Below are 25,433 nucleotides of genomic sequence, written 5' to 3'. Positions count from 1 at the left end.
GTGCGCTCTGGCCTCTACGCATGCGCAATGCGCTCTTGCCGCCACGCATGCGCAATGCGCTCTGGCCGCCAAGGATGCGCAATGCGCTCTGGCCGCCACACATGCGCAGTGCGCCCTGACCGCCACGCAAGCGCAATGCGCTCTGGCCGCCACGCATGCGCAATGCGCTCTGGCCGCCACGCATGAGAAAGAACAACAACCCGGGTAATGGCAGTCCTTATATAGCCTGCTACCGAGCTCGGGTGGCGGGAGAGACAGCTGCTGCCCTAGGCCCTGTGCCTGGCTCGGTGCGGTGAGGCGTCCCTTCCCTCGCCCACGCCATTTCTTTTTATTTTTACACACTTGGCATCAGGACAGCCTGCGCCTGGAGACCATTATTACCATTAGTATTATGACCATAAGCTATTTGATCATTTCCTTCTCGTTAGAAATGCAGGCTGTTTCTGATTCATCTTTAAATACTTCTGGAAGAATTTTTTTTTTTGCACACTAGGCTTTTCTTGCATTTAAGAGCGTTTCTTTAGGAGACGGCATCTCTCAATGAGGAACATGCATGTTCTATAATCAGGCCTGTTTTGCTAAATACTGACAGGGCTGGTGACTTGAAGTGGCGACAGGGCCCTAGGGGACCTCTCCAGGGACAACAGCTTGGTGGTCTCTGTCTCGGCTTTGAGATGGCGCCTGGGTGGCCCAGCACCCATAAAACACGACTTCCGGTACATATGCTTGTGTTCTTTCTTTTAAGTTTTATAGAATTATGGTGTTTGGGCCACACCCAGTAGTGCTCAGAGTTTACTCCTGGCTCTGTGCTCAGGGGTCACTTCTGGCAGGGCTCTGGGTCATATGGGGTGCAGGATGGTACCTGTGTTGGCTGAGTACTGCCCACTGCACTGTCACCTTTCTCTTCCTTCCTTCCTTCCTTCCTTCCTTCCTTCCTTCCTTCCTTCCTTCCTTCCTTCCTTCCTTCCTTCCTTCCTTCCTTCCTTCCCCTTTCTTCGCTTTCTTCCTTTCTTCCTTTTTCTTTCTTTCTTCCTCTCCCTCCTCCCCTCCCAGTTAAGAACCCCTTGTCCCCTCCACTGCTTGCAGGGGTTCTGAGGCCCCCCACATACTAGTGTCTTCTGTAGCCTTCCTGCCTTTCTTCCTTGAACCTATAAATAGTTATCATTTCCTCCCGTCTCCAGAGAACCTGCTCCCACCCTCACCACCTGGCCTGTCCCCCACCTTGCCCTGCCCCAGAAGGCCCACCTAGAAGCTTCTAGGCAAACGTGTAAAAAGCCTTCCAGATGCTGCCTAAATGTGCCTCCTTGGGGGTGCATCCCCCAGCCCCGAGCTGCTGGGGGCTGCATTTTCCTCTCTATAAACTCCAGTACCTGGAGTACTATTGGGGGCCCAATCAACAGGGGAGCCGGGAGACCCCCCATGTGGGCACAGGGAGCATTCGGCTTCCCACCCACTGAGGGCAGGCGTCCGTTTCCTGCTAGAACACGACGGTGTTGTCTTTGCTGGAGACGCATGTCTGTGTGCTGGGGTCACTCAGAGAGTCCACATACCTCTGCTCCTGAGTCCCCCTTCTCCCCGGGCTCTCCTTTCTCTCCCTGTGGGCACAAAACACCAGGGGTGGGTGCCCGCACTCAGGCCTGGGCACGTCTCCTCACTTCCGTGGCCAGGCTGGCCTCAGTCACCCAGAAATGTGTAGAGGCTGTTGCGGTCAGCGCAGAGGACAGAGCACCAAGGCTCCAGGTCTGGGGTTCCGGCACACAGGGCAGCTCCTGTGTGTGGAGCTGGCAGCACGGTCCTCTGTCCCCCAGGGACCCCATAACCAACATCCTGTGTCAGACAGGATGGACTCTGACACTCATGATTACGGGATAACTTGTATGACAGGATGGCAGCAGATTGATCAGCAGCATGTTGACATTATGTTTAAAATATATCACATGGGGCTGCAGGGACAATACAGCAGGTAGGGTGCTACACCCGGGTTCAACCCCTACCACCCCATATGGTCCCCGAGTACTGCCAGGAGTGATTCCTGAGTGCAGAGCCAGGAAGCCAGGAGTAACCCATGAGCATTGCTGGGTGTGACCCCCAAACAAACAAACTCCCAAACAAAAATATATTACACACAGACATACTTACAGAATACTCAGAAATATGCACACACACACACACACATGCACACACTTGCCCCATACATACATACATACATACACACACATACATACAGACATGCACATATATACACACCCATGGGGATAGACACACACCTCCACTCATACACAGACATACAATATACACACCCAAAGGCACATGCACACTCACACACATGTATACATGTGCACAGACTCAGACCCAGAGACACACTGGCATACACAAACACAACGTTGTCACCCTCATCTGCAGACACACGAACACACACTCATAGACACAGTCACACACGTACACAGGCACAAAGCGACACACGTGGCCACATTCCCACCCAGACACACAGGCACACACACAGCCGGTTGTGCTGGCCTGTGTGGACACTCCCTCTGGCCCTGGCCTGGAAGGACAGGCAGGCTGCTGGCCAGGGTCAGTCATCTGGGGCTGTCGGGAGATGGGGCGGCCTCTCACACATGCAGGGGGGTAGCCCGTGTGGGAAGCGAGAGGGTCATGCTGCTCTCGGAGCTGAGGCTTCCCCAGTGCTCGGAACAGTACAGCCCATGATGCTGATCGCTCTGGCAGAGCCCCGGGTCGGGGGATGGCTGAAACCCCAGCCCCCAGCACCTGTGGGGGAATGCGTGAGGAGCAGAGGTGGCTCCGCTGAGGGGCCAGCACAGCTGGGCACTGGCAGGAGCTGCCCGGCCGTGCAGGGGGCGCTGAGGGGGCACCCTGGGTAGCCCAGAGTTGCAGAGGCAGTGTTGGTCAGCGGTGTGAGGCGTGCCCACCTGCCCAGTGCCCGTCGGGGCGGCAGCCATCCAGGGACCCCCAGGTCTGTGTCGGGCCCTGGTGCTCGTTGGAGCTGCAGCCCTGGTTGACACTCAGACGCCCGCGCCCTGGGCAGGTCTGGGGGTCCCCCGCCCCTGGGCTGGGCTGAGCACAGCCCTCGCTCGGCCTTACCATGAATCCCGGCAGCCCGATGGGGCCGGGCAGCCCTGTGGCCCCTGGTCTGCCTGGGCTGCCTGGTTCTCCTTTCTCCCCAGTTGGGCCATCCAGACCCTGCGGTGGGCAAAGGTCTCAGTGAGCAGGTGTGCGATTCACGGGGGCGTGTGCGGGGCCCGGTGGCATGGCTGGAGGGGACCCCTTGCATACCCGGGAGCCCCGAGGCAGGGGCAGTGGGTGTCCAGCAGGACTTGGTGAAGGCTTTGTTCTGTGCATGCATTGAAGACCCCCCCGCTCCCCCCACCCCGCCCCCAGCAGCCCAGCGAGGAATCCTGGAAGCCGGGCTTGTGCCATCTCAGAGATGGGCCTGGGCACCCTCCGAGATGGCAGAAAAGGCCCAAGAGCTCCTGAGGGCTGCCTGTGGGGGGCCCTGGGGAAGCCCCCACCCAGCCCCCGGCCCTGGCTGTCCCCCCCAGCACTGTGCTCAGGCAGCTTGCTGCCGTGGGGGCCCCTGCGACACTCACCGGAGAGCCCGCCTGGCCCGGCTCCCCCTTGGCCCCCTTCTCTCCTGGGCTCCCCGTCTCTCCGCCTTCTCCCTTGGTGCCTGCAGGCCCGGCCTTTCCCGGGGGGCCTTGGGGACCGGGCGGGCCCATGTCTCCGGGTTTGCCTCGAGGCCCCTTTGGAAAGCAACAACACTCGTTGGAAACGCTGATGGAGAGAGGTGAGAGAGACAGAGGGACAGACAGTGACAGAGGGACGGACAGAGACACAGAGACACAGAGAGATAGACAAAGATAAAGATAGACAGATGGACAAGAGAGACAGAGGTAGACAGAGAGAGAGGAAGAGAGAGAGATGGGGGGGAGAGAACACTGAAAGGAGGAGCACAGAGACCTGCTCTCGGGGTCGGCTGGACCAGGTGGATACGCGGGTCTCCGGCCACCATGAGGGCCATCAGCACCCTCTGGGCAGCAGGGTGGCACCCCCTTCCCTGGCCCTCCCTGCAGAGCTCACAGCAGAGCCGGGTGCTCTGCTGCCCTCCCTGGGCAGGGGCCCTCGATGCTTTGGCAAGTGTCCATCTGTCCTTACCTTTTCCCCGTCATGGCCTGGAGGCCCCGGCAGCCCGATCTCCCCCTGTGGTGGAGCAACACAGGTCACACTTGGGTCACGGGACACGCATGTCCCCTCAGTGCTCATGTCTCAGCACGCACCCAGCAGCAGCTGCACCTTGTCCCAATGGCAGGGGCCAGTGCTCGGGGCCAGACAGCCTGGCCACGGGTGGTGTGGGTGCCACAATCCTTGTTTGCACCACAGTGTCCACGGCCCCTTCGAGCTCGGCCCTCCCTCCTTGGGCTCCCCCAAACCTGCCCTCCAGGCCCCCTTCATCCTCACAGCTCAGGAGGGTGAGGAAGGAGAGAAGTCTGTCCTCAGAAGGCAAAATGATGCAAGTGCGGACAACAGAAAGAGAGTGGGTGTGTTGTCTGGACAGACTGTGTGTATGTGTGTGTGAGAGAGAGGAGAGAGAGAGAGAGAGAGAGAGAGAAGGTGTGCAAGTATGTGAGTGTTCGAGTGTGTTTGTCTGAATGTGAGTGTATAGTGTGTGAGTGAGAATGTGTGATTGTGTGGTTGTGTGTGGACTGTCAGTGTGTGGGGCAGGGTGTATGTTTGTGAGCATGTGGGTGAGTCTATGTAAGCATGTGTGGGAGGATGTGTGTAAGCGTGTGTGAATGTATGTGGGTGTGTGTGAGGGTGTCAGTGTGAGTATGTGTGAGAGGGTGTGAATGTGTGTTAGTGAGGATGTGAGTATATGTGAGAGGGTTGTGTGAGTGTGTGAAAGGGTGTGTGAGTGTATGTGTTTGTATGTATGTGTGAGAGGGTATGTATGAGAGAAGGTATCTATGAGGGAATGTGTGAGGGTGTGTGTGAGGTGTGAGGGTATGTGTGAGGGTGTATGTGTGTGAGAGGGTATGTGTGAGTGTGGTGTGTGTGTGTGTGTGTGTGAGAGGGTATGTGTGAGGGTGTGTGTGAGTGTGGTGTGTGTGTGTGAGAGAGTGTGTGTGAGGGCAGGTGTGAGGGTGTGTATGTGTGAGAGAGAGAGAGAGAGAGAGAGGGTGTGAGTGTATGTGTGTGTGTGAGTTGTGAGGGTGTGTGGAGACAAGCGTTACCTTTTGGCCTGGGGTCCCTGGAGCACCAGGTGGGCCGATTTGCCCGGGAAGACCAGGTGGGCCCTAGAAAAACAGAAATGGAAGTGGAGGCGCGGTCTGGTGAGGAGGGGCCCGGGCGCATCTGAGGCTGCTCCTGGGAGCTGCCTCTGGCGTCTCCCGCTGGGCAAACACTGCAGAGGCAGCGCCAGGAGCTGCAGAAGCGAGCAGAGATGCCCCAGTGAGTCTGGGTTAGAGGGGGCAGGCGGGGGGTGCTAGACCCCTGGCTGTGCTGCTATGCCAACGTTTCTGACGTGGGGGGCTCATTGCCCTCTGGGGCCCACAGGATATATTCCCAGGGGCCACAGGTGAGAAGTGCATACGTGGGGGGCCACAGCACAAGATCAGGGGGGCAGCCGATAGGAGGGGGTCACAGGAAGGAAATAGGTGGGGCCAGGCGAGATAAAGGGCCCTGGCCCCCAGGGGCTCCAGGAAGACACAGTCATTGGAAGGGCCCCAGGAAGCAGCCTGCAGGGGCCGCAGTGGGCAGCTCCTGGGAGGAGCCAGGAGGAGGTGATGAGTGCAGGGAGAGGCAGGCAGGAGCTCAGCGGGAGACCCCAACACCCTCTGCCCCTGTTCCCCCCCTCCCCCCAGGCCTCTGCCGCCCCCAGCCGGGGAGGCTCACCATCAGGGCCAGCGTGCGGATCTCCTGGAAATGAACAGCACAGGGTCAGTCAGAGGGGGCAGAGTGGGCACGCCAGCCGAGGGGCCTCCGTCCAGTCTTGGGGCACACAGACCCTCTCGGCAGGCTCAGTACGTCCCAGCCCCGCCCCACCCCACACCTGGCCCAGAGGTTTGCAGCCACATCTCACAAATGCTGCTCCGGGGTCTGTGCCCACCGGCCTCCCTGGCCCCCACACCTGCTGCTCCACTGAGGGAGGGGAGAGACCCCCTCATTCTTGTTTGCACACAGGGACCCTCCGTTTGGGAAATGGGAGGGGGGTCGGGGCCACACCTGGGGGTGTTCAGGGCTTACACCTGGCTCTGTGCTCAGGAGTCACTCCTGGCGGGGCTCAGGGACCCTACGGGTGCCGGGGATTTGCACCGGGGTCAGCCATGAGCAAGACAAGCGCCCTGCCCGCCGGCCGTTCTCTCTCCTGCTTCATGGCGGCCCGCCTTTGCTTTTTGCTCTTTCTCTGAGCTCTGGCATTTCCCAGACAAACACAATATAGCAAAATAGGAGCCCCCTCAAAAATCAACCCCCGGGACCACTGTTGGCCTCCGCCAGACCTTCTGCTCTGGAAACACAGGCACAAAGATTCCTTCGAAACCCAAAACTGAGAGGCCGCAAAGTGTGGTCACTCGACCTCATACCTCTTCATCCTCAGCAATGGAAAACAAATTATCTAATGCTTCCTTTTCAGCAGGTCTGACTTTAGGGGAGAGACTCTCCAAACAGTAATAGTGAGTTTTGTTGAAATATTGTATGCAATTAAAATGAAAGTAAAGTGAAATTTATTAGTTACACAGGCGGGGGGGCTTAGGGTGGAGGGGCTAGGGGCGTGGGGAGGTTAGGGGTGTGAGGGGGCAGGGTGGAGCTATACTGGGATTCTTGGTGGTGGAATATGAGCACTGGTGAAGGGATGGGTATTCGAGCATTGTATAACTGAGATTTAAACCTGAAAACTTTGTAACTTTCCACATGGTGACTCAATAAAAAATTTAAAAAAAAAAAAGATTCCTTCGAATGAGGGGTCTCGAGCCCCAGAGTCGCTCGGGGCTCTGGGGGACACCAGGCGATATCTGGGGACACGTTTAGGTGGCTCTAAGGAGGGGTGGACACGGCTGGTCTTTGGGGCTAATGAGTCAGGCCCGCCCTCCGGACACCTGCCCCCAACAACGTCCTCACAATGGCCGGAAGACCACCAGGTCCGAATGGGAACCGTGCAGGATGAGGGACCCCTGCGAAGGTCGTCCAGCTCCTGGGTGCCCTCCTGGGCAGGAGACCTGGCCAGCTTGGCTGAGAGATGGAGCCGGTGCACCCTGGGGTGCTGATCCCTCCCGCGCACCTGGAGCGCCTCGCTGATGTTGCCGTTGTAGCCCACCATCTCGCCTTTGCCCGGTTCCCCCTTGGCGCCCTGCAAGACAGAGGAGGGGGCGGGCCCGGGTCAGCGGGTGGCCCCAGCACAGGTGCAGGGGACAGAGTGGCAGGGGTAGAAACGTGCCAGCCTGTCCCGGGGTCCAGAACCCCCCGAGCAGACCCCGCATGGGCAGCTGGACCTCGGTGGGTGGACCAGCCCCCGGATTCTGCGATCCTGTGATCCTGGCCTGGTCGCAGCCTTCCCCTGGCCCCTCCCAGGCCCGGCCACGCCCCTGTGACTCCAGGGAGGCCCCTCCTGTGCAGTGCCGCTGGGTGGGACGCCACGTACCGGGGGGCCAGCGGGTCCCTGCACTCCAGCTGCTCCGGGATCCCCCTGTGGACGGAACACGGGGGTAAGGAAGGGACAAGGGGACAGGTCACTCAGGTGGCCCTGTATTTGCAGCCGGACAGGCGGCCCGGGCACTCTGCTCCCTCCCTGGGCGGGCACAGACGCCAGGGGTCACTCATCCCTCACCCTGCATGAACCATCTCCCTTTCCAGAACCTTCCGTCCCTTCCCTGTGGGGCTCTGTGGCCCCTCTGTCCCCTCCACCCTGGACAGTCCTCTGGGGCCATGGAGGGCCTGGCCGGCTCTCCTTTTTGAGGTCCCTCTGCTTATGAAAGGCCCCATCTGCGCGGGGCGGGGGGCAGTGCGGGGCACTAGCAGGGGTCAGGCACGTGGCGCCCCCCCCCCCGGCTCGGAGCTGGGGTGTCCGTCATGGAGACCCCGATAGCGGGGAGTTCCAGCCCCAGAGGGACACAGCCTTCCACCATTCCCCGCCGCCCCCCCCTCGCTCAGCATCGGAGAGGAGGGGAGGAGCCGGGCCCTGGTCTCTCCCCAGCCCACATCTCTACCCCTCAGCACGTCTGCTGTCTCCAGAAGGTTCTCTAAGGACGGCCCAGCGCCAACCCTGCACCCGACTCCTGTGGGGGCCTGGCTGAGGGGGGTCCGGTTCCAGGACACTGACACGGCCGTGCTCATGGCCGGGCCTCCGTACCTTGCTTCCTTGCTGTCCAGGGGCCCCGGCCTGGCCCTCAGCGCCAGCTTCTCCCTGGGGAAGGAGGGCAGGGCTGAGGCGTGGAGTGCGGCAGGTCAGGCCTCTTCCACTGCATGGGCTCCTCGCTCCCCCTCCCTTGGGCCCCGCCCAGGGCTCCCCCCATATCCCAACACCCTCCTCCTCCTGCTTCTGCCCCAGTCACTAGCACCTCCCGGCCCCCTCAGGACACCAGCCCAGGAGGGTCTCAGCCCCCCACAGAAGCACTGATCCCCGCAGAGATGCTGCCCCCAACAGAGATGCTGACCCCCACAGAAACGCTGACCCCCCCAGAGATGCTGCCCCCAGCGATTCTGACCCCCATAGAGATGTTGGCCCCCCAGAGACACTGACCCCCTCACAGAGACGCTGACCCCCCCCAGAGATGCCGACCCCTCACAGAGGTGCCGACCCCTCCTTAGAAGCCCAGCCCACACCTCCCAGGGCTGCTCAAATCCAGCGGCCCCTGCTCTGGGGGTCCCAGCCAGGTCTGCAGGCCCCTCAGTGCAGGGAAGTGGCGGGCGGTCCATTACAGGGGGGGCCCTGCTGCACCTGGCTGACTGCTCAGAGTCTGGGGCCGGGTGTGGGGGGGTCTCTCTGACTTGGTTATGTCACCGCCACTGGGATAGGGGCTACCTGGGGGCAGCCCCCCGGCCTGCTGACCCTCCTGAGCCAGCGCGGGCAGTAGCAGGGGTCTGGGACACAGAGGATGCACGTCGAGGTGCCGTTCCCCAGGAGAGACTCACCTTTGGCCCCGGGGGCCCCGGGAGTCCTGGGGGTCCGGGCTCCCCTCTGCCTCCTCCAATGGCGTTTCCTGCGTCGCCCTTCTCTCCCTGAGGGCGAGCGAGTGAGTGAGCGAGCGTCACCACCTCGGGTCCCCTGGCTGCCAACCCCAGGGCTCGGCAGTATCCCTGCACCCGACACCCTGGGGGGGCCAGTGAGGGCTGGTGGGCCCAGGGGCTCCTCAGGGTAGCCCGGAGCATGCTCAGTGATGCTCCGGGCTGCCCCCGCCCTCAGCGTGTGGGGAACCTCTGCACAGACCCTGACCGGAGACCAACTAAAACGGGGCGGAAGTGATAGTAAGTACAGCAGCGGGGGCATTTGCCTGACACACGACAGACCCGGGTTCGATCCCTGGCATCCCATATGCTCTCCCGAGCACTGCCGGAAGCAATCACTGAGCGCAGCTGGTTGTGGCCTCCAAACAAAATAAAGCGTAGCCACTTTCTGGCTACTCAGGCCCTCCCCTGTGGCCCCCATGATCTCCCCTCCCGGAGAATCTGGCTGTCTTCCAGTGCTGCTCCGTGCCCGGTCCGGAAGGGACGGGGTGGGCATGTGAGTGCAGTGGGCAGTGGGCATGGGCCCGCGGCCAGACTCACCTTCTGCCCCAGGAGTCCAAGGAGCCCTGGAGCGCCCGCAGCCCCCTTCTCGCCCTGCCGAGGAAACACACAGCACGGCGCTGGGATACCTCCGGAATGCTCTAGAAGGACCCAGAAGCCAGGCCTTCCTCTCCTTCCTCCCTGGCCCTCTGAGAGCAACCTCCAGGAGGCCTCTGCTTCCTGGGGCCACCCCTCGGTCCCTGCTCCTTCCCCAGACCCTTTCACACGGGTGACAAGGTGATGGCCTGTGTCACTGTCTCATGCCAAAGGCCAAGACTGTCCCTTCAGGGCTGTGCTGGGGCGTCCAGAGGGCCTTATCCAGGGAACCTCTGGGCCCTACTCTGCCCTTGCACTGCGGGTGGCCTGGAGGCCCTCCTAGCCACTTTCTCCCTAGGGAGAGAAAAGGCCCCAAACTTCTCAGAAAGGAGCACTGTAAGAAGCTCGCCTCCTTGTTTTCCCGGGGGCCGGAGTGATAGTCCAGCAGGGAGGGCGTTTGCCTTGCATTCAGCTGACCCGGGTTCGATCCCCGGCATCCCATAGGGTCCTCCAAACACTGCCAGGGGTAATTCCTGAGTGCAGAGTCAGGGGAGACCCTCGAGCATTGCCAGTGTGATTCAAAAAGAAAAACAAACAGAATCTCGTTTTCCCCAGAGCTGCCGCTGAAGGCCCTAACCCCCCCGGCCCTCCGAGTGTGGCTCCTCAGACAGAGCGGGCTGGGCTAGGAGGCGGCTGGTCAGCCTGGGCCCCTGACTCAGCAGGCCCCGTGTGCTTGTCTAAGGGGGAATCAGGACACGAACAAGTCGGGTGGGCAGAGCTGGGGCTGGGGCGCTGTGGACAGGGGCCCCGGGAAAGCCAGAGAGAGGCCGGCCCGGCTTCCCGCAGCCGGTCTCATCCGCCCACTGCCTGGCGGGAAGGCATGCCGGGGCCGGCCACCCAGTCTGCGCCCTCGGTCCGGGCAGCTGGGGCACACTTGGCGTCTCTCTGCCGTGCCTTCTTCCTCAACCCCAGCCACGGAGCCTTCTCGACGCGGGCCGGCATGCCCCCCCGCTAGACTAAGATGCTCCTTCACTGCACAGCTGGGTCCCATGGCTGACCCCCTTAAAGAAAAGCCAGGGAGCTCTGTGGTCGGGAGACGGCTTCTCCGGCCCCCGAAGGTCGGCACTGGCTCTCAGGGGTGGCAGCTGCTGCTCTGAATCTTGTATTTCCCAGATGTATCTGACCGAAGAAACATTTTTCTTTTTTAAAATTAGCAGGTTTTTGTTTTTGTTTTGTTTTGGGGTCACACCTGGCCATGCTCAGGGCTGACTCTTGTCTCTGCTCTCAGGAATTACTTCTGGCGGGGCTCGGGGGACCCTATTGGATGCCGGAGATCAAACTCGGGTCCAACATGTGAAAGGCAAGCGCTCTCCCCACTGTGCTATCTCTCCAGCCCCTGGAAAAGTTTTCAAGTCTCCCTCCCTCCCTCCCTCCCTCCCTCCCTCCCTCCCTCCCTCTTCCTCTCTGCCTCTCTCAGGGGCCACACCCAGCAGTACTCAGAGCTGTTCCGGTCCCAAGCTCAGGAGTAACCCTTGGCCCTGCTTGGGGCCGTACGTTTTGCTGGGCCTAGAGTGGGCGTGTCTGCACACAAAGCAAATGCCTTGACCCTTTTATTTACTTTTTTTTTCTTTTTGGGTCACACCTGGTGATGCACAGGGGTTACTCCTGACTCTGCACTCAGGAATTACTCCTGGTGGTGCTTGGGGGACCATATGAGATGCTGGGAATTGAACCCGGGTAGCTGCATGCAAGGCAAATGCCCTCCCCACTGTGCTATCCCTCCAGCTCCGTGCCTTGACCCTTGTACTATCTCTCCGGCCTAAGTTACATCTTTTTAATGTGGCGTTCAGGTGGGTCCCCCATGTTCAGGGGCCTGAGGGCCGCTTCCATGGATTTGGTCACCTGAGTTGATGATTCAACGCCAGGATGCAGAGGTACAAGGGCCCAAGCGGGCACAGGCATCTGTGCCTGGAGGTGCCCAGGGGCCCTGTGTGTGGCTGGAGGTAGAGCCAGGCTCGGCCCTGAGGAAGGCCTGTGTCCTGACCCGTGTACCGTGTCCCTGACCCTGTCAAGTTCCATCTGTTATCATCCCGGATCAGGGTCCTTCTACCCTCCGACACCAGCCTGGCATTCAAACACGCTGTCCGAGGGCAAGAGAGAGAGGACAGGGGTTAGGGACTCGCCTGGCACGCTGCTGACTCAGGTTCCATCCCTGGCACCCAGGTGGTCTTGCCAGAGTCAGCCTTGAGCACTGCCAGGTGTGTTCCCCCAACCAAAGCAGAAACCCACCAACCCCGCAATGGTGCAGTGTCCTAGACAGGCCCGTGACGTTGTCGCTGGGGTCCACACTGCTGTCCGTGGGGACTGGCCAGGTCAGGGGCAGAGGAAGGCAGCACCATCCTGGCCACAGACAGGCCTGAGCTCAGCTCAGGAAGGCCCCACTCCCGGGCTGGCCTCAGGGGGCCCAGAGCAAAGCCCCAGGAGTCCGGCCCGCCTCCAGCCCGCCCTGCTCCATGCAGCCCAGAACGTTCCCTGGGGTTCGGTACCTTGGCTCCTGGGGTCCCAGGCTCACCCTGAAGGGGGAGAAATAAAGGAAAATGGGTGAGAAAATGGGAGCACAAGGCAGGAGGAGCTTGAGCGGCTCCAGGGGCCACGGCTCCAGCTGGGCGCTGCCCACCTGCCTTCCCTGAGGAAGATCCCCCCAACTTCGGCAGAAGGGGCGGGAGGCCTGAGGGGGCGTTTGGCTGTACGCAGACGCCCAGACGCCCAGGCGTGGCACTCAGTACAGTGGCGGGCCTGTACTGTCCCCTCAGTACAGGGGAACCTGCTGGGGCCAGCCGAGAGGCGCCCGGGATGCAGGGGCTGATGGGCTCACTGCCCAGTGCTCCTCAGGCCACACCCCAGTGTAAGCCAGAGGGCCACGTGCCAGCGTCAGGGTGTTCAAAAGTGAGAGCCTCGTCCACTCCCAAGGAGCCTCGAAGCCCGAGCTGTCCAGCTTCCCTCTGCACCCCCAGCTCTCCACCCAGCCCCTCACAAGGCGCCACTGACCTTCATCCCGGCCACCGCGATTCCTGGCGCCCCCTGGAAGAGAGAAAAGTCAGGTGTGGGGAGGAGGGGGCGCCCCCACCCCCGCCCAAACAGCGCCCCGGGTGAGGAGCGGGATGGAGACCCAGTGGGAGGTATGCCTGCGTGGGCCTGGCACCCACCCGGAGGGGGCTGCCGAGCTCGGGGGGACGTCCTAAAAGGCCCCGGGAACACCACTGGGGTCTCCTGTGGGGCCCCCCAGCTCCTGGGGGCATGACAGGCACTGTGTCCGGGGAGCTGGGCAGGGGGGTAGTGGCGTCACTGGGGGAGGGGAGGAGGGCGGGTGAGGCTAGTGGGCTGGGACGGCCCCTCTCCAGCACCCCAGGTGTGCATGCAGGGCCCAGGGCTGGGAGAGCGCAGGGGCTGAGTGCAGTTTGCTCCTGAGCCCTCCCCGCACCTGCTCCCGGGCGGGCGAGCAGGCTGCTCACTCAGGAAACCCAGCGAGGGGCCCTGGTGGGCCTCGGGATGGCCTGACTGGGGCTGCTGAGGGCCTCGGGGTCTAGGGCAGCTGGGGGCAGGCAGGGAGGGGTGCCCCGGGGCGGTGGGCACTATGGAAGTACCTTGGCGCCGTGCTTGCCGGGCATCCCTGGCATGCCCCTTTCTCCCTGGGGGAAGAGACGAGAAGCAGCGTGAGGGGAGCTGGGGGCGCGGGGCTGGCCCTGTTTCCAGGCTAGAGCAGGCGGCCATCTTCTGGCCACTCCCGCCAACACCCTCTCTCGCCTCAGAGAGGGCTCCCTGGGAGCCCAGTCCCAGAGGGGGTCAGGGAGATGGGATGTGTGTGTGGGTCTTTAACTTTTTTTTCTTTTTGGGTCACACTCGGCGATGCACAGGGGTTACTCCTGGCTCTGCACTCAGGAATCACCTCTGGCGGTGCTCAGGGGACCCTATGGGATGCTGGGAATCGAACCCGGGTCGGCCGCGTGTAAGGCAAATGCCCTAACTGCTGTGCTATCACTCCAGCCCCGGGGTCTTTAACTTTAACACCAGGGGCATGGCAGGGCACTGACTGAGCGCGCAGGTCTGCACCATGGCCAGCAGAGGGCGCCACAGGACCTCCCTGACACCGGGCAACCTTGACAAGTGGTCTCACGCCATGAAGGGTCCCATCACTCTCTTCTCAGAGGCCCGGGTCCCCTGCTAATATGCCAAAGAGCACAGTCATGTTGACTCAGAAAGAGACACTTCCTGAGTTGGGGGGACAGGTGGGAGGTCAGCTCGGGCACCCTCTCCCCGCCCCCTGCCCCAGCCTCTCCGGAGGACGGCTGTTAGTCCACCCTCTTCCTCTCAGCCCCCTCCCGCGCCCCTGCCCTCCTCGGCCTGCCTCTATTTCTGGGGGCTGGGCTGAGAGTCAGGAAAGGCTGTGCGTGTGACCCCAGATAAGCCACATTCACTCGGGCAGGACCCTTGTCTGCAGAATGAGATTAGGCCGACACTTCCTACTCAGCCAGGCTCCCTGGCCCCCTCAACCCCCCACAGCCGCCTGTGCGTCCTCAGCAGGGACTGAGGGCCGGGGAGGGAGAGGGAGGGAGAGTTCCTTCAGGAGCCCCGGGCGTGCTCAGCCCTGTGGGTCTGGAGCCCATTCACAGGAATGCCCCCTGGACCGCTCTGAGGCACCGCCCTTCTTGCAGAGATGGAGACCATTGCCCCCTCCCTCCCGTGTGCCCAGGCTCCTGGCTCCTTGCACCCCCACCCGGGGGCAGCTAGCCTGCCTGCCTGACCACACACAGCCACACGCACTCATGCGCACACATATGTAGGCACATACACCACATGCACACATGGGCACACATACCCGTGCACAGACAGATGTACACACATGCATGCACACACTTGTAGGCACATACAACGCATGGACACACACACACCCATGCAATGCACACCATGCTCAGACATACGCACACACAGATGCAGACCCACACACGTAGGCCCAGACATAGCACACACATGAATGTCTGTGCACGCACATAACTGCTCCCTGCAGGCAGGCGGCAGGGTGTCCCAGTGACTTTTGTCCCCTAGGCTCACCCACTCTCATTCATCTTTCTTCAGGGTGCGTCCCAGCAGGCCGCCCCACCTGACCTCAGAACCCACCGATGGGTGCATCTGTCTGTAGCAAGCACCCTTCCTGGGCGGGGCGAGTGCAAGTAGGGGAGGGCACATGGGCGTGGGGACCCAGGCTGTGTGGAGGGGTGACTTGGGCTGCTAATGGACTTGCCACACTGCAGAGCTTCCGGGGAGCCTGTCTTTGTCACAGACCTTCCTTCCTATTTCCCTGCTACAGTGATTCTGCCAGGAAGAGAGAGAGCGATTCTGCCAGGAAGAGAGAGAGCGATTCTGCCAGGAAGAGAGAGAGCGATTCTGCCAGGAAGAAACTGATTCTACCAGGAAGTAGAGGGAGTGATTCTGCCAGAAAAAGAGAAAGTGATTCTGTTAGGAAAAGAGAAAATGATTCTCTTGGGAAAAGAGAGATTGATTCTGGTAGGAAAAGAGAAGATGATTTTGTCAGAAAGAGAGAAAGCGACTCTGTTTGGGGCGGGGGTGAGGCTCAGTGGCTGAGTACCCAGCATACATGTGTGAAGTCCTGGGTTCCAGCACCCCCGCCCTCTCTCCCATTGGGATGCTATTTAAGGTTTCTAGTGTGGCTGCATTTGGATCCACTCACCGGCTCTCGCTAACGCCACCCTCCTGTTTGTTCGTTCCTAGCCTCGGTCTCAGTTTATTCCTCTTTAGCCTATTTGCTTCCTCGGGACCCCCAGAAGCCCCCCTAGTGAGTGCTCAGCCTGTTTTGTCCTGCAGTGGGTAAGTGACCTGGAGCCGGAGTTGTGGACGCAGGGAAGCCAGTCTCTCCCTGTGGGAGACCATCTCTCAGCACCCCTGCTGGACAATGGCCCACAGGGGGACGGCCCCTCCCTGAGTCACGGGGAGCACAGGAGGGGGAGCGCGGCGGCCTGGAGCCCCGCACACCGGCCCGCTCTCCTGCAGGGCCCCGCAGCCCATCCCAGCATCAATAGGGTCTCTATTCTGCCCCCCACTTCCAGGTGGGGGATCCATCCGTCATGGCAGACAGGCGGGGCAGCGGGCCCTGCGGTCGGCCGGGGCCTCTTAATTTGGTGATTTATTGTTTGTTGAACCAGCGGGGCCGGCTCTTGGCTAGAAGCTGGCAGTCTGGGGGAGCCGGGGGGCTTCAAGGTCAGCTCCCAGCGAGGCAGGGTCAGGTCAGAGCAGCCGGGGGTAGATGAATGGGCTCGAGCAGGACAGGCTCTGGGGGGCGGGGGGTGGGGGGCAAGGCAGACACAGACCCTTTGTTCTCTGCAGGGGGGGAGGAAGCCTGGCTGAGCAGGGGGGAGGCTGGGGGGAGCAGGAGGCTCAGGCCCCGAGCCTAGACCGGGGCCCTTTTACAGGACCAGCTCTCCCCACAGGGTTCCCAGGGCTTCTTTCCGGGAAAAGGGTGGAAACGACAGCGCCTCCTGCAGCCCAACCGGGGCAGCTGTACCTGAGCCAGGGCCTTTGGGGTCCCGCGGCCCATGGGGCTAAGGCAAGCGACAGGCTCGACCTGGGAGAGGGGGACTCTGTAATGAGCTCCCAAAAGAAAAAGTCAGTGCTCATTCATCTTTGGCCTTTGGAGGGGAGAGGGAGAGAGAGGGGGGGGAGAGAGGGGGGGAGGGAGGGAGGGAGAGAGAGAGGGAGGGAGGGAGGAAGGGAAAGAGAGAGAGAGGGAAAGAGGGGGGGAAGAGAGAGAGCGTGGGCTGGGGCCAGAGTGTCCTCAGCGGCCCCGTGACACCTCAGATAGATCTGGGGGCCAAACGGTGTCTCAGCCCCCTCCACCTGCGTTGCATGACATGCTGTGGGTGTGCCGTGGGATTTCACAGCCTGGAGAGAAAGTGTCTAGGGTGGAGGGTTCCTGCTTCTCTGTCCTGTACGGAGAGTCCAGTGCTCGAGGGACCCTGAGGGCTGGGGGCACTAGGTGGGGGCATGGACTGCTGCAGGAAGTCCTGGGGAGAGCAGAGAAAGTGGCTCTCTGGAAGCCCTGTCCCCCTCTCCAATCTGGGGGAGAGTCCCCCAGGAGCCCAGGGGCCACAGAGGAAGCGCCCACTTCTCACCTTCAGGGACTCAGCTTCCCCCTTTCCTTCTCCTGGAAAGGAGGGGCAGGCCCAGCAGGATTCCTGGGGCTTGGCGGGGTTCCCCAGACTCCAGAAGCCAGATAGTTTTGAGCCAGGTTTGGGGGTTCAGATAGACCCAACTTCACTGCCTCCAGCCTATGATCCTTTGGGGATTCACCTTTGGGAGCCGTAGTTTGCCCATCTGTAAACTGGGGCTGAAGCCCAAACTCACCTCCCAGGGAGGTGCCGAGGCTCTGAGAAGCTGATGCAGGCAGTGCCTGAGATGGGGCCTGGCACGGACCACAACCGAATCCTGCCAGAGCCCCTTCTTGGCTTGGCATCACGTGGTCCTTTTGATTGTGGGACAGAGAAGGGGGACGCAGGGCGGGATGGGGGAGGGCCACAGCCCCGAAGCTTAACTTCCAGACTCCTATGGGAGTCAGCCGCAGCCCTGCGTGAGACAGACCAGCGCTGCCCAGCTCCCTGCGCCTCCTTCTACGCTCGCCCTGGCCAGTCCCCGGGGTCGGGGTGGGGGGGGGCAGCCCGGCCTCGCACCAGGAGGCAGATAGCGTCACGCCCCGGGTCTAATGGTGTCCACGTGGGCCTGCCACGGTTCGTGCAGAGTCTGGTGTCCCCGTGAGGGGCGGGGGCAGCGCGGGGCCTGCCGGCCGTGCCGGGCTTTGATCTCCGGGAGCTGGTGGGAAAGTGGCCCGCTGGCCCCAGAGGCGGCGCATGGAACTAATCACTAGCAAATTGCACTGGCCGAGAACAGGCTCTGCCGAGGTTCCCATCCACCCCCCGCCCCCCGTCCTGCGCGCGTGTCAAGTCACAAGTGACGCAGACACGAGGGTCTCTCTGTGGCCCTCACAGCCCCCCGTGACACTCCGGACACAGGGGCCAGCCCCGTGGCCCCTCTCTGCTCGTCCTGGCCCTGGCGCCTGCTCTCTCCTGAGCAGAGACCAATCGCCTTAATGTTGGTGTCCCGAGATGCCTCAGCCACAGCAGGCAGACAGAGGGAAGGGGAGGAGGGGGGGCTTGGGGAAGGAGCCAGAGGGGCAGGGCGTCAGCGACCCGGTGGCTCAGCAGGGCGTGAGACCCTCGGAGCAGACGTTTTGCACCACGGGAGAAGATAGGCTTCCGGGCTGAACTCGTGAGCTGGAGCTTCTAATGCCAGCGGCGATGGCGCACCTGCTGTGCAGCCTCAGACAGAACCTGTGCCTCTCTGGGCTTCTCATCTGACAGCAGGGATTTGGCCCCCAGCCCTGGCCCCTGGGAGCCAGGGACTGCGCGGAATGCAGCTAACCCGAGCTAGGAAGGATTGCCGTGTTTCAGAGGCCCCGAGGGGCGCAAAGCTCTGCGGGCACAGCAGTCCTGGGGGCTAAGCCGCCCACCGAGCCCAGGGGCGGGGCCTGGGGATGCGTGCAGTCCTCGAGGAGTGGTCCCGAGAGGCCTTTGCTGAGGGTTGCCCAGTGCACCCTCTGACCTCTGTGGACGGGCAGGGGGGTTGAGATGCTGGAGGCGGGTGGGGGCAGCACAGAGACCTCCCGTGGGCCCAGAACTCGAGAATAACAAGCTGGAGCCTGGAGGCAGAGGGAATCTTCCAGAAACCAGAGGGAGGCAGTGGGACAGGCCTCCAGATTCCACGAGGAGCAGGCCAGTTGTGAAGGGGAGCGGGGGTGGGAGCTGGCGGAGGAAGAAAGGGTGGGGGAGGGGGGCCGAGAAGGACCCAGCTAACTCCCCAGAGACCTGGAAGCCACCGCTCTGACCCGACCCGGAGGTGGACGAAGTCTGACGAGGGCAAAGACTCAAGATGCCCCCAAAGCGGCAGTTCCCCCGAGCTGGAAGGAATTTTTCTTTTTCTTTTGTCTTCTGGGTTTTTTCTTCTTTTTTTTGGGCCCACACCCAGCTGTGCTGAGGGCTGCCTCCTGGCTCTGCGCTCTGGCATCACTCCTGGCAGGGATCAGAGGCCATCTGGGGTGCTGGGGACGGACTCTGGGCTGGCTGTGTGCGAGGCAAGCATCCTACCCACTGAGCATGCGCCAAGCCCTGTGTTGCCTCATTCGCTGGGGAGAGGAGCAGCGTCCTGGGGGCTGGGAGTCGGACAGACACGAGCCAGAGGAAGCACAGTCTTGGCCGGCAGTAAGTGGTGGCCGCGACCGAGATGACTTGAACGGGGGCCAGAGAGATAGTACAATGTGCAGGGCACCTGCCTTGCATGCGGCTGGCCCAAGCTCGATTCCCAGCATCACATAGGGTTCCCTGAGCCCCGAGCACAGGAGTAAGCCCTGAGTGGTACAGGACTCGAACCCTTGGAACTAAAATAACTGGAATGTTATTACTGTTAAAGGTAACGCCCACCGCTGGGCCACTGGTCGGGTCATTCTCCTGAAATGCCTCTGACTGGCTGAAGGGCTGGGTGGGAGATCTCTGCCTCTCCCGGGAAGGCTCTGGGAATGACCCCCAGCATGAAGAAGACTGGGGGAGGCCTCAAAGGCTTTGCTAGTCTGAAAGGTGTGAGGGGCAGAAGTCGCAGGAGGGGCTGCTGAATGCTCCTCAAGGGGGCCCAGGGGACATGCCAAGTGACCTGGTTTTTTGTTTTGTTTTGTTTGGGGGCCACCCCTGACCATGCTCAGGGGCTACTCCTGGCTCTGCACTCAGGAGTCACTCTGGGCGGTGCTCAGAGGGCCAGAAGGGATGCAGGGAGATCAAGCCCAGGTTGGCCGTGTGCAAGGCAAGCGCCCTACCCTTTGCACTAGCGTTCCTGCCCCTGGCCTGTTTGGAAAGGCCACGGAGAGACCCCCAGCCCCCAGCCCACGTCAACCACCAGACATGAGGCAGCTTTTCCATCCCTCACCAAATGTGGCCGTAAGTGAGAGTGTGGGGGACCCACACCCCCAGCACCTCCAGGTGCCCCCCATGTAGTGGTCTGAAGCTGGGCATTTAGGATGTTCCTTTTCTTGCAGGAGGCAGGGCTAGGCCAACACACTGCCCAGGGCGCCCTCCCGTCTGCCTTCTCCCTGGACCCTCCAAACTGCCCCCTTGGGGCCCCCATGCAGTCAGCCCAGCGCTCACCCCCTCGACTCGCCCTCTAGGGGGACCCCGGCCTGCCTCCGCCAGACACTGACACCAGGTGGGCAGTGGACACCCTCCTGGGCCTGAGGCCCATCTGGACCCCGAGTTGCCCAGGCCACCGCCCACTTCGTGTGCCAACCGGGTGGAGACTCAAGCCTCTATTTTGGCAGCTTCACAAACACGCCACAGCGGCAGGCGGGGGCTGAGCATGTGGCAAGGTGGTGCACAGCCAAGGCCCGCCCGGCGTGCATGGGGTCACCCCTCGAGCCCCCAGGCTCCGCTTCTTACCTTCTGGCCGTGGTAGCCCTGGACTCCAGGGTCTCCCTGGGGGAACAGACAGAGACTGCTAAGGGCAGACCCAGTGCAGACCCCCTCAACCAGTGCTTGCCCCCAACCCCGGTCCCTGCCACCGTCACAGACTGTCCCACTCTCCAGCGAAGGGAGGACATGGCAGGAGCACGGGAGAATGTGCACCAAGGGTTTGGGTTCCACACACCACCCGCCGAGGGGCCCATGAGACCTTCTCCCTTGGGGACTCCCCACGCATGCAATGTTTCGGCAGGATTGGTGCCTTGCAGCATCTCGTGCCCAGAGCCTGGGCGGTGGGTAGGGGGTCCCCAGCCTCTGCAGGCGAGTCCCTTTGACCTGTCCATCCCATCTGGTTCCCCAGGGGCCAGGACCCCTCCCACTTCCAGCTCTCGTAGGGGGGAGGTGGTGGCAGGGGCCTGGCAGCCACCTTCCCTCCCCGACGAGCCCAGAACCAGACGGTTCTTAGGGAGCTCTGAACGTTTCTAAGAGGACAGAGCACTGGGAAGAGAGCCAGCAGGAAGCGTCTCACCGTCTGTCCTTTCTCAGTGAGTGGGGGGCAGCGTTCCCACACTCCCCGCCTCACCCAGAGGCACCCTCACCTTGGGTCCAGGAGGTCCAGGTAAGCCCTGTGGAAGTGAGAAGAAAGCGTGTGACCCGGGCTCCCAGGTGGGCGGCCGAGGTTGTCAGGTCCATGGTGGCGGCTGGCTGGCCCCGGGGGCCGTGAAGGAACTGTGTGTGCTGGAAAGAAGAGGCTCCTGGATTCCCACCCGGGTCTGAGGCCTGCTGAGGGCATGTGGGGACAGTCGGCCCTCTCCCTCCCTGCGGGCCTGTGGGCTCTGTGGGCACCCCTGTGCCTGCCCGCTGGAAAATAAGTAAGTGGTGGCATGTGGAAGGGACAGTGTGGCTTGGTGCACTGGGCCGCCACCACCTGCTAATTGGAGCTGTCCCTGCGGAAAGCCAGCCTTGCTCGGGGCCCGGGCGGCCGCAGCCGCTGTGGGGGCGGTGTGGGCGCCCTGGGCAGGGGGAGGAACCGCCCCAGCCGGGCTGGAGACAGGGCAAGGTTGGGGTCTGTTTCTGCTAAGCCCAGGCCTTCTGGTTGCTCCCTTTATACACAAGACCCCAGAGAAAGCCACCTGGCGGAGGTCGGCACTGTGAATCTCCAGCCCTGTTTTTGGGGGATCCTTCACCATTTGCTTTGGTTCAATTTCCCTCGCCCTCTTCCTTTTGGGGTTTCTATTTTGTCGTCTAGAAATCCCCGGGAGTCGAATGCCCCTGCCGGGGGTTAGGAGAAGTCACAGACACACACGTCTGGGGGTTTAGAGAAGCTGATGTGAGCCCTCTCGGCAAGGGAGGGGGTGCCCTGCTCCGGGGACCCTCCGTCAGCCAACACCGACGTCACAAACACGGCACCTCAGCCAGGGGCAGCCAAGGGCCCCAGGCAGGAAAGCCCGGTGATGTGAGTGGGTGCTGCTTCTCGGGGCCATGGGGGACGGACGGCCCTGGCCAGGTGACGGCCCTTCTGGGACTCTCGTTACCTATTGGAATGAGCCAGAAGCACAAGCATTTCTGCCCGAGCGACTACCTGTTGTCCAAGGGAGCTCATTCGCGTCCTTGGGAGTGGGTCCAGCAGCCAGGAATAGATGTCAGGGGAAGGCCTGCCTCAGCCATGGCCGGGCGTATGCAGAGGGGCGATCTAACAGGGATCTAATGTTCCCACAGCACCAGTGTGGGAACACGGCCACGTGCAGACCCGTCTAGGGAGGGAGACCGGCTGGAGAGGGGCTTTGTCGAGACGCTGAGCTACAGGCTCACACAGCGGCTAGGATGCTTCGGCCTCAGAAGGAAGGCTCTGGTTCATTTTTGGTGGTCGGTTGGTTGGTTGAATTTCTTTGTGGGTCACAGCCGGCAGTGCTCAGGGGCCAAGGCTGGCAGTGCTCTCTATGTGGTGCCCAGATTGGACACGGGATCGCAGCCATGGCCACATGCTAGGCAAGACCCTTGACTCTCAAGAAAGGGACAGTCTTTTTGTTTGTCTGGGGGCCACACTCGGCAGTGCTCAGGGCTTGCTCCTGGCTCTGAGCTCAGGGGTGCCTCCTGGTGGTGCTCGGGAGACCATAAGCTATGCAGTGCTAGGCTGGGCTGTAGCTGTGTGCAAGCCTTAGCCCCTGTCCCACCTCCCTGGACCCCCACACCTTCTTAAATGCTTTGTCCTTTTCTGCTGCCCCCTATGACTCCTGGCCTGGGTCGTAGCTCTGGGGGGGAGAGGCGTTTTCTCTGTGGAAGACCAGGAGCCTGCAAGAGACGCCCAGCCCTTTCCACACTCATTTGGGTACATTTTTGAGTCTTAGCCAGGGCTTGATACAAGGGACTTGGCGGCCGCTGGCCTCGCCCTGTCACCTGTGTGTGACAGGAGCCTGGGTCCCTCCCTGCAGTGTTTGGTTCCCACGGTCTGCAGGCTGCATCCCCCCCACCAATGTACCAGCACAGGCACTTTATTTCGGGGTGCCTTGCTATGTCTGCTGCCTTGCCCTCTGCTTCAGAACTGGCTGGCCCTAAGTCTGGTTTCCTCGCGCCCAGAGGGAAGGGCACAGCCTCCGAGGGAAGCAGGGGCTCTGCCCCCCGCCCAGCTGGGAGGGGCTGCCAGCAATGCGTTTTCCCCTGGACGGCGATCCTGAAGTTGGGGGTCCTGCCCGGGGGGATGTATTTGCAGAACCCGGAAGCAAGCGGTGAGCGTGAGGCCCCTCCTCACATCTAGGGCCAGGTGTTCTGCTGTCTGGCGGAAACTCGGGGGGTTCTCGAGGCTCGTGGGAGGATCCCGAGATAAGCGTGAAGAGAGGAAGGGTACTTACAGGCGGTCCCATGGGGCCGGGCAGTCCTGGAGGCCCCAGAAGGCCACTTGGTCCAGGGGGCCCCGGGGGGCCTGGGGGGCCTTGGATGCCTGTCTGGCCCTGTTCGCCCTGTGATCCGAGGAGACAAGTGTCAGGGAGTGCCCAGTGCACCGGGTGCCCGCCCCGCCCCCAGCCGTGCTCTGGTGGCAGGCGGTGCACGTGGCGAGGCTCCATGCAGGGTTGGTGGCGAGGCAGTGCCCCTGGGGCGAGGCAGAGGAGAGGGAGCTGAGCCCCACCGCCCGGCCCCAGGCCTGCTCCCTGCGCCCCCCGCTGCCTCCCCCTGCCCTCTCAGGCTCCAGGTGAAGCTCGAGCTGAGATCAGAGCCCACCCAGTTCTGCCGGGGCCCCTGGCGTGGGGCTGCGGGGTCCTGTGCAAACTGGGTGGAGGCTTCTGATGGGAAAACCCCAGTGACGCTCCCACCCGGCTCCTCGCTGCCCGGAGCCCCTGCTTCTGTGGGGGTCTGGCTCTGCCACCACCACAGAGCACAGGCCAGCCCAGAGGCCCCCGGCGCAGGTCTGGGCGCTCCAAGGGCTGTGTGCCCTGGCGGTGACCTCAGCCCTCCTCAGACAGCTCTGAGGGTACAGCCTGCGCCACCCGGGGCCCCTGACAGACAGAGGGCCCAGGAGGGAGGGACGGCCTAGAGGGCCATCGGGAGGAGGCGGGGCCTGTCCCATGGGGCTCTTCTGTGACCTTCTCCAGGGCCATCGCTCCTGAGGGGGCGCCTCAGACTGGGGTCACAGAGCACCTAGCCAGTGGGAGCTCCAGGCCGGTCTCCCCTCACAGTGCTCCAGGCTGGCCTCCCCTCACAGTGCTCCAGACTGGCCTCCCCTCACAGTGCTCTAGGCTGGCCCTCACCCCTCATGACCTCCTTCCTGAGAATGCTCCAGGCAGGCCTCCCCTCAGAGAGCTCCAAGCCGGCCTCCCCTCAGAGTGCTCTCTGACTCCCGTGCAGAAAGGGACTGGGTGGTCCCCTGACAACTGAGGGGCAGGTGTCAGGCGTGTCCAGCCCCAGGAGGCCCACTGGAGATTCTTGCAGTGCCTGCTGACGCCTTCTCCTCACAGGGGCCTCCATGGGGACAAAACCGGGGGCTTGGTCCTGTCCTGCTCTGAGAGGCAGCTGAGGGCTCAGAGGGCAGAGGCCAAGGACGTGGGAACGGGCCTCTAGTCCAGGAAAGAGGACTGAGGCTGACCAGTGGGGCTCCCTGCCCTGCCCCAGGAGGAGTGGGGGCGGGTGCCCAGCCGCCAAGTCAGGTTCAGACTCCATCCCGTTAGTTCCCATCCTGCCCCAGCCAGCACACGGAAACATCCCGGGAACACAAGGGCGGGGCTTGTAAAATCCATGTGGTGATTGACAGGGAGTGGCCGGGGGCCCTCCTGCGCTCGTGCTGGCTGAGCGGCTGGTCACTCTGTGAGGTGGCTGGGAAGGTGGCATTCCACGGGCAGGAGATGGCGTGGAGCTACATGAGATGGTCCAGAGAATCCGGAGCTCAGTGCCCGAAACCCAGAGAGGCCTGGACAAGGGCAAGCGAACGCAGTGCAGGCTGCCCCTTTTCATCTTACCTAATTTTTTTTTGGGGGGGGGAGTTGGGGTTTAAGCCACGCCTGATGGTGCTCAGGGATCACTCCTGGTGGCATCAGAGGGGCTATCTGTGGTGCTGGAATCAAACCCAAGTCAGACACGTGCAAGGCAAAAGCCCTACCCACTGTACTATCTCTCTGGCCTCCAATTCTGCCTTCTGCTGTTTTGGGACCGTTGGACATACAGTCAATTGTCCAAGCCTCCATTTAAAAATCCTGAAGGCAGAAGCCTTCCCAGCAGGGAGGTGACGTCACTTGCCTCAGGCCCCGGGCGGCTAGCGGGGAGCCCTGGCGCTCAGCAGCTGAACCAGCTGTGTGCCCTGAGCCGACCCACTCACCCAGCTTGGCCGCCTCAGCTGGGAAGTGAGGACTCACACGTCAGGCCTGTCTTGGCATATGCAGGGGCTGAAGGCGGGGGCGAGTGAGGGGGGGTCTTGCACCCAGGCGCCGTGCAGACCCTGCCACTGTGTGCTCCGTCTGCTTTTGTCTGAATTCACTGGACTGGAGTGGACTGGCAGTCTGGCTCCTTCCACAGCCCCCGCCGGCCTGGCAGGGCCCAGAGCCGTGCCGACCCCCTTGGCAGAACCCT

The 25,433-nt window shown here is 62.1% G+C and overlaps 1 protein-coding gene across 1 annotated transcript in view; it reads right to left on the bottom strand.

Moving 5' to 3' along the window:
- Positions 1-1,674: 1,674 nt before the first annotated feature.
- LOC129404330 (collagen alpha-1(XIII) chain-like) overlaps positions 1,675-25,433 on the bottom strand; it is a 73,837-nt gene continuing 50,078 nt past the window's right edge. Inside the window, exons 13-29 of the mRNA XM_055136682.1 lie at positions 23,228-23,335; positions 20,978-21,004; positions 20,358-20,393; positions 13,458-13,502; positions 12,862-12,894; positions 12,360-12,386; positions 9,778-9,831; positions 9,145-9,231; positions 8,363-8,416; positions 7,655-7,699; positions 7,295-7,363; positions 5,911-5,934; positions 5,250-5,312; positions 4,174-4,218; positions 3,609-3,761; positions 3,103-3,201; positions 1,675-1,827 (exon numbers count right to left, since the gene is read on the bottom strand). Of these exons, the coding sequence (XP_054992657.1) occupies positions 1,675-1,827; positions 3,103-3,201; positions 3,609-3,761; positions 4,174-4,218; positions 5,250-5,312; positions 5,911-5,934; positions 7,295-7,363; positions 7,655-7,699; positions 8,363-8,416; positions 9,145-9,231; positions 9,778-9,831; positions 12,360-12,386; positions 12,862-12,894; positions 13,458-13,502; positions 20,358-20,393; positions 20,978-21,004; positions 23,228-23,335 (1,122 nt within the window). The remainder of the gene's footprint in view (positions 1,828-3,102; positions 3,202-3,608; positions 3,762-4,173; positions 4,219-5,249; positions 5,313-5,910; positions 5,935-7,294; positions 7,364-7,654; positions 7,700-8,362; positions 8,417-9,144; positions 9,232-9,777; positions 9,832-12,359; positions 12,387-12,861; positions 12,895-13,457; positions 13,503-20,357; positions 20,394-20,977; positions 21,005-23,227; positions 23,336-25,433) is intronic.

The sequence above is a fragment of the Sorex araneus genome, chromosome 4 (genome assembly GCF_027595985.1).
Source record: "Sorex araneus isolate mSorAra2 chromosome 4, mSorAra2.pri, whole genome shotgun sequence".
Taxonomy (NCBI): domain Eukaryota; kingdom Metazoa; phylum Chordata; class Mammalia; order Eulipotyphla; family Soricidae; genus Sorex; species Sorex araneus.
Note: the sequence above shows the minus strand (reverse complement) of the source record. Positions and strands in the feature narration are given on the sequence as shown.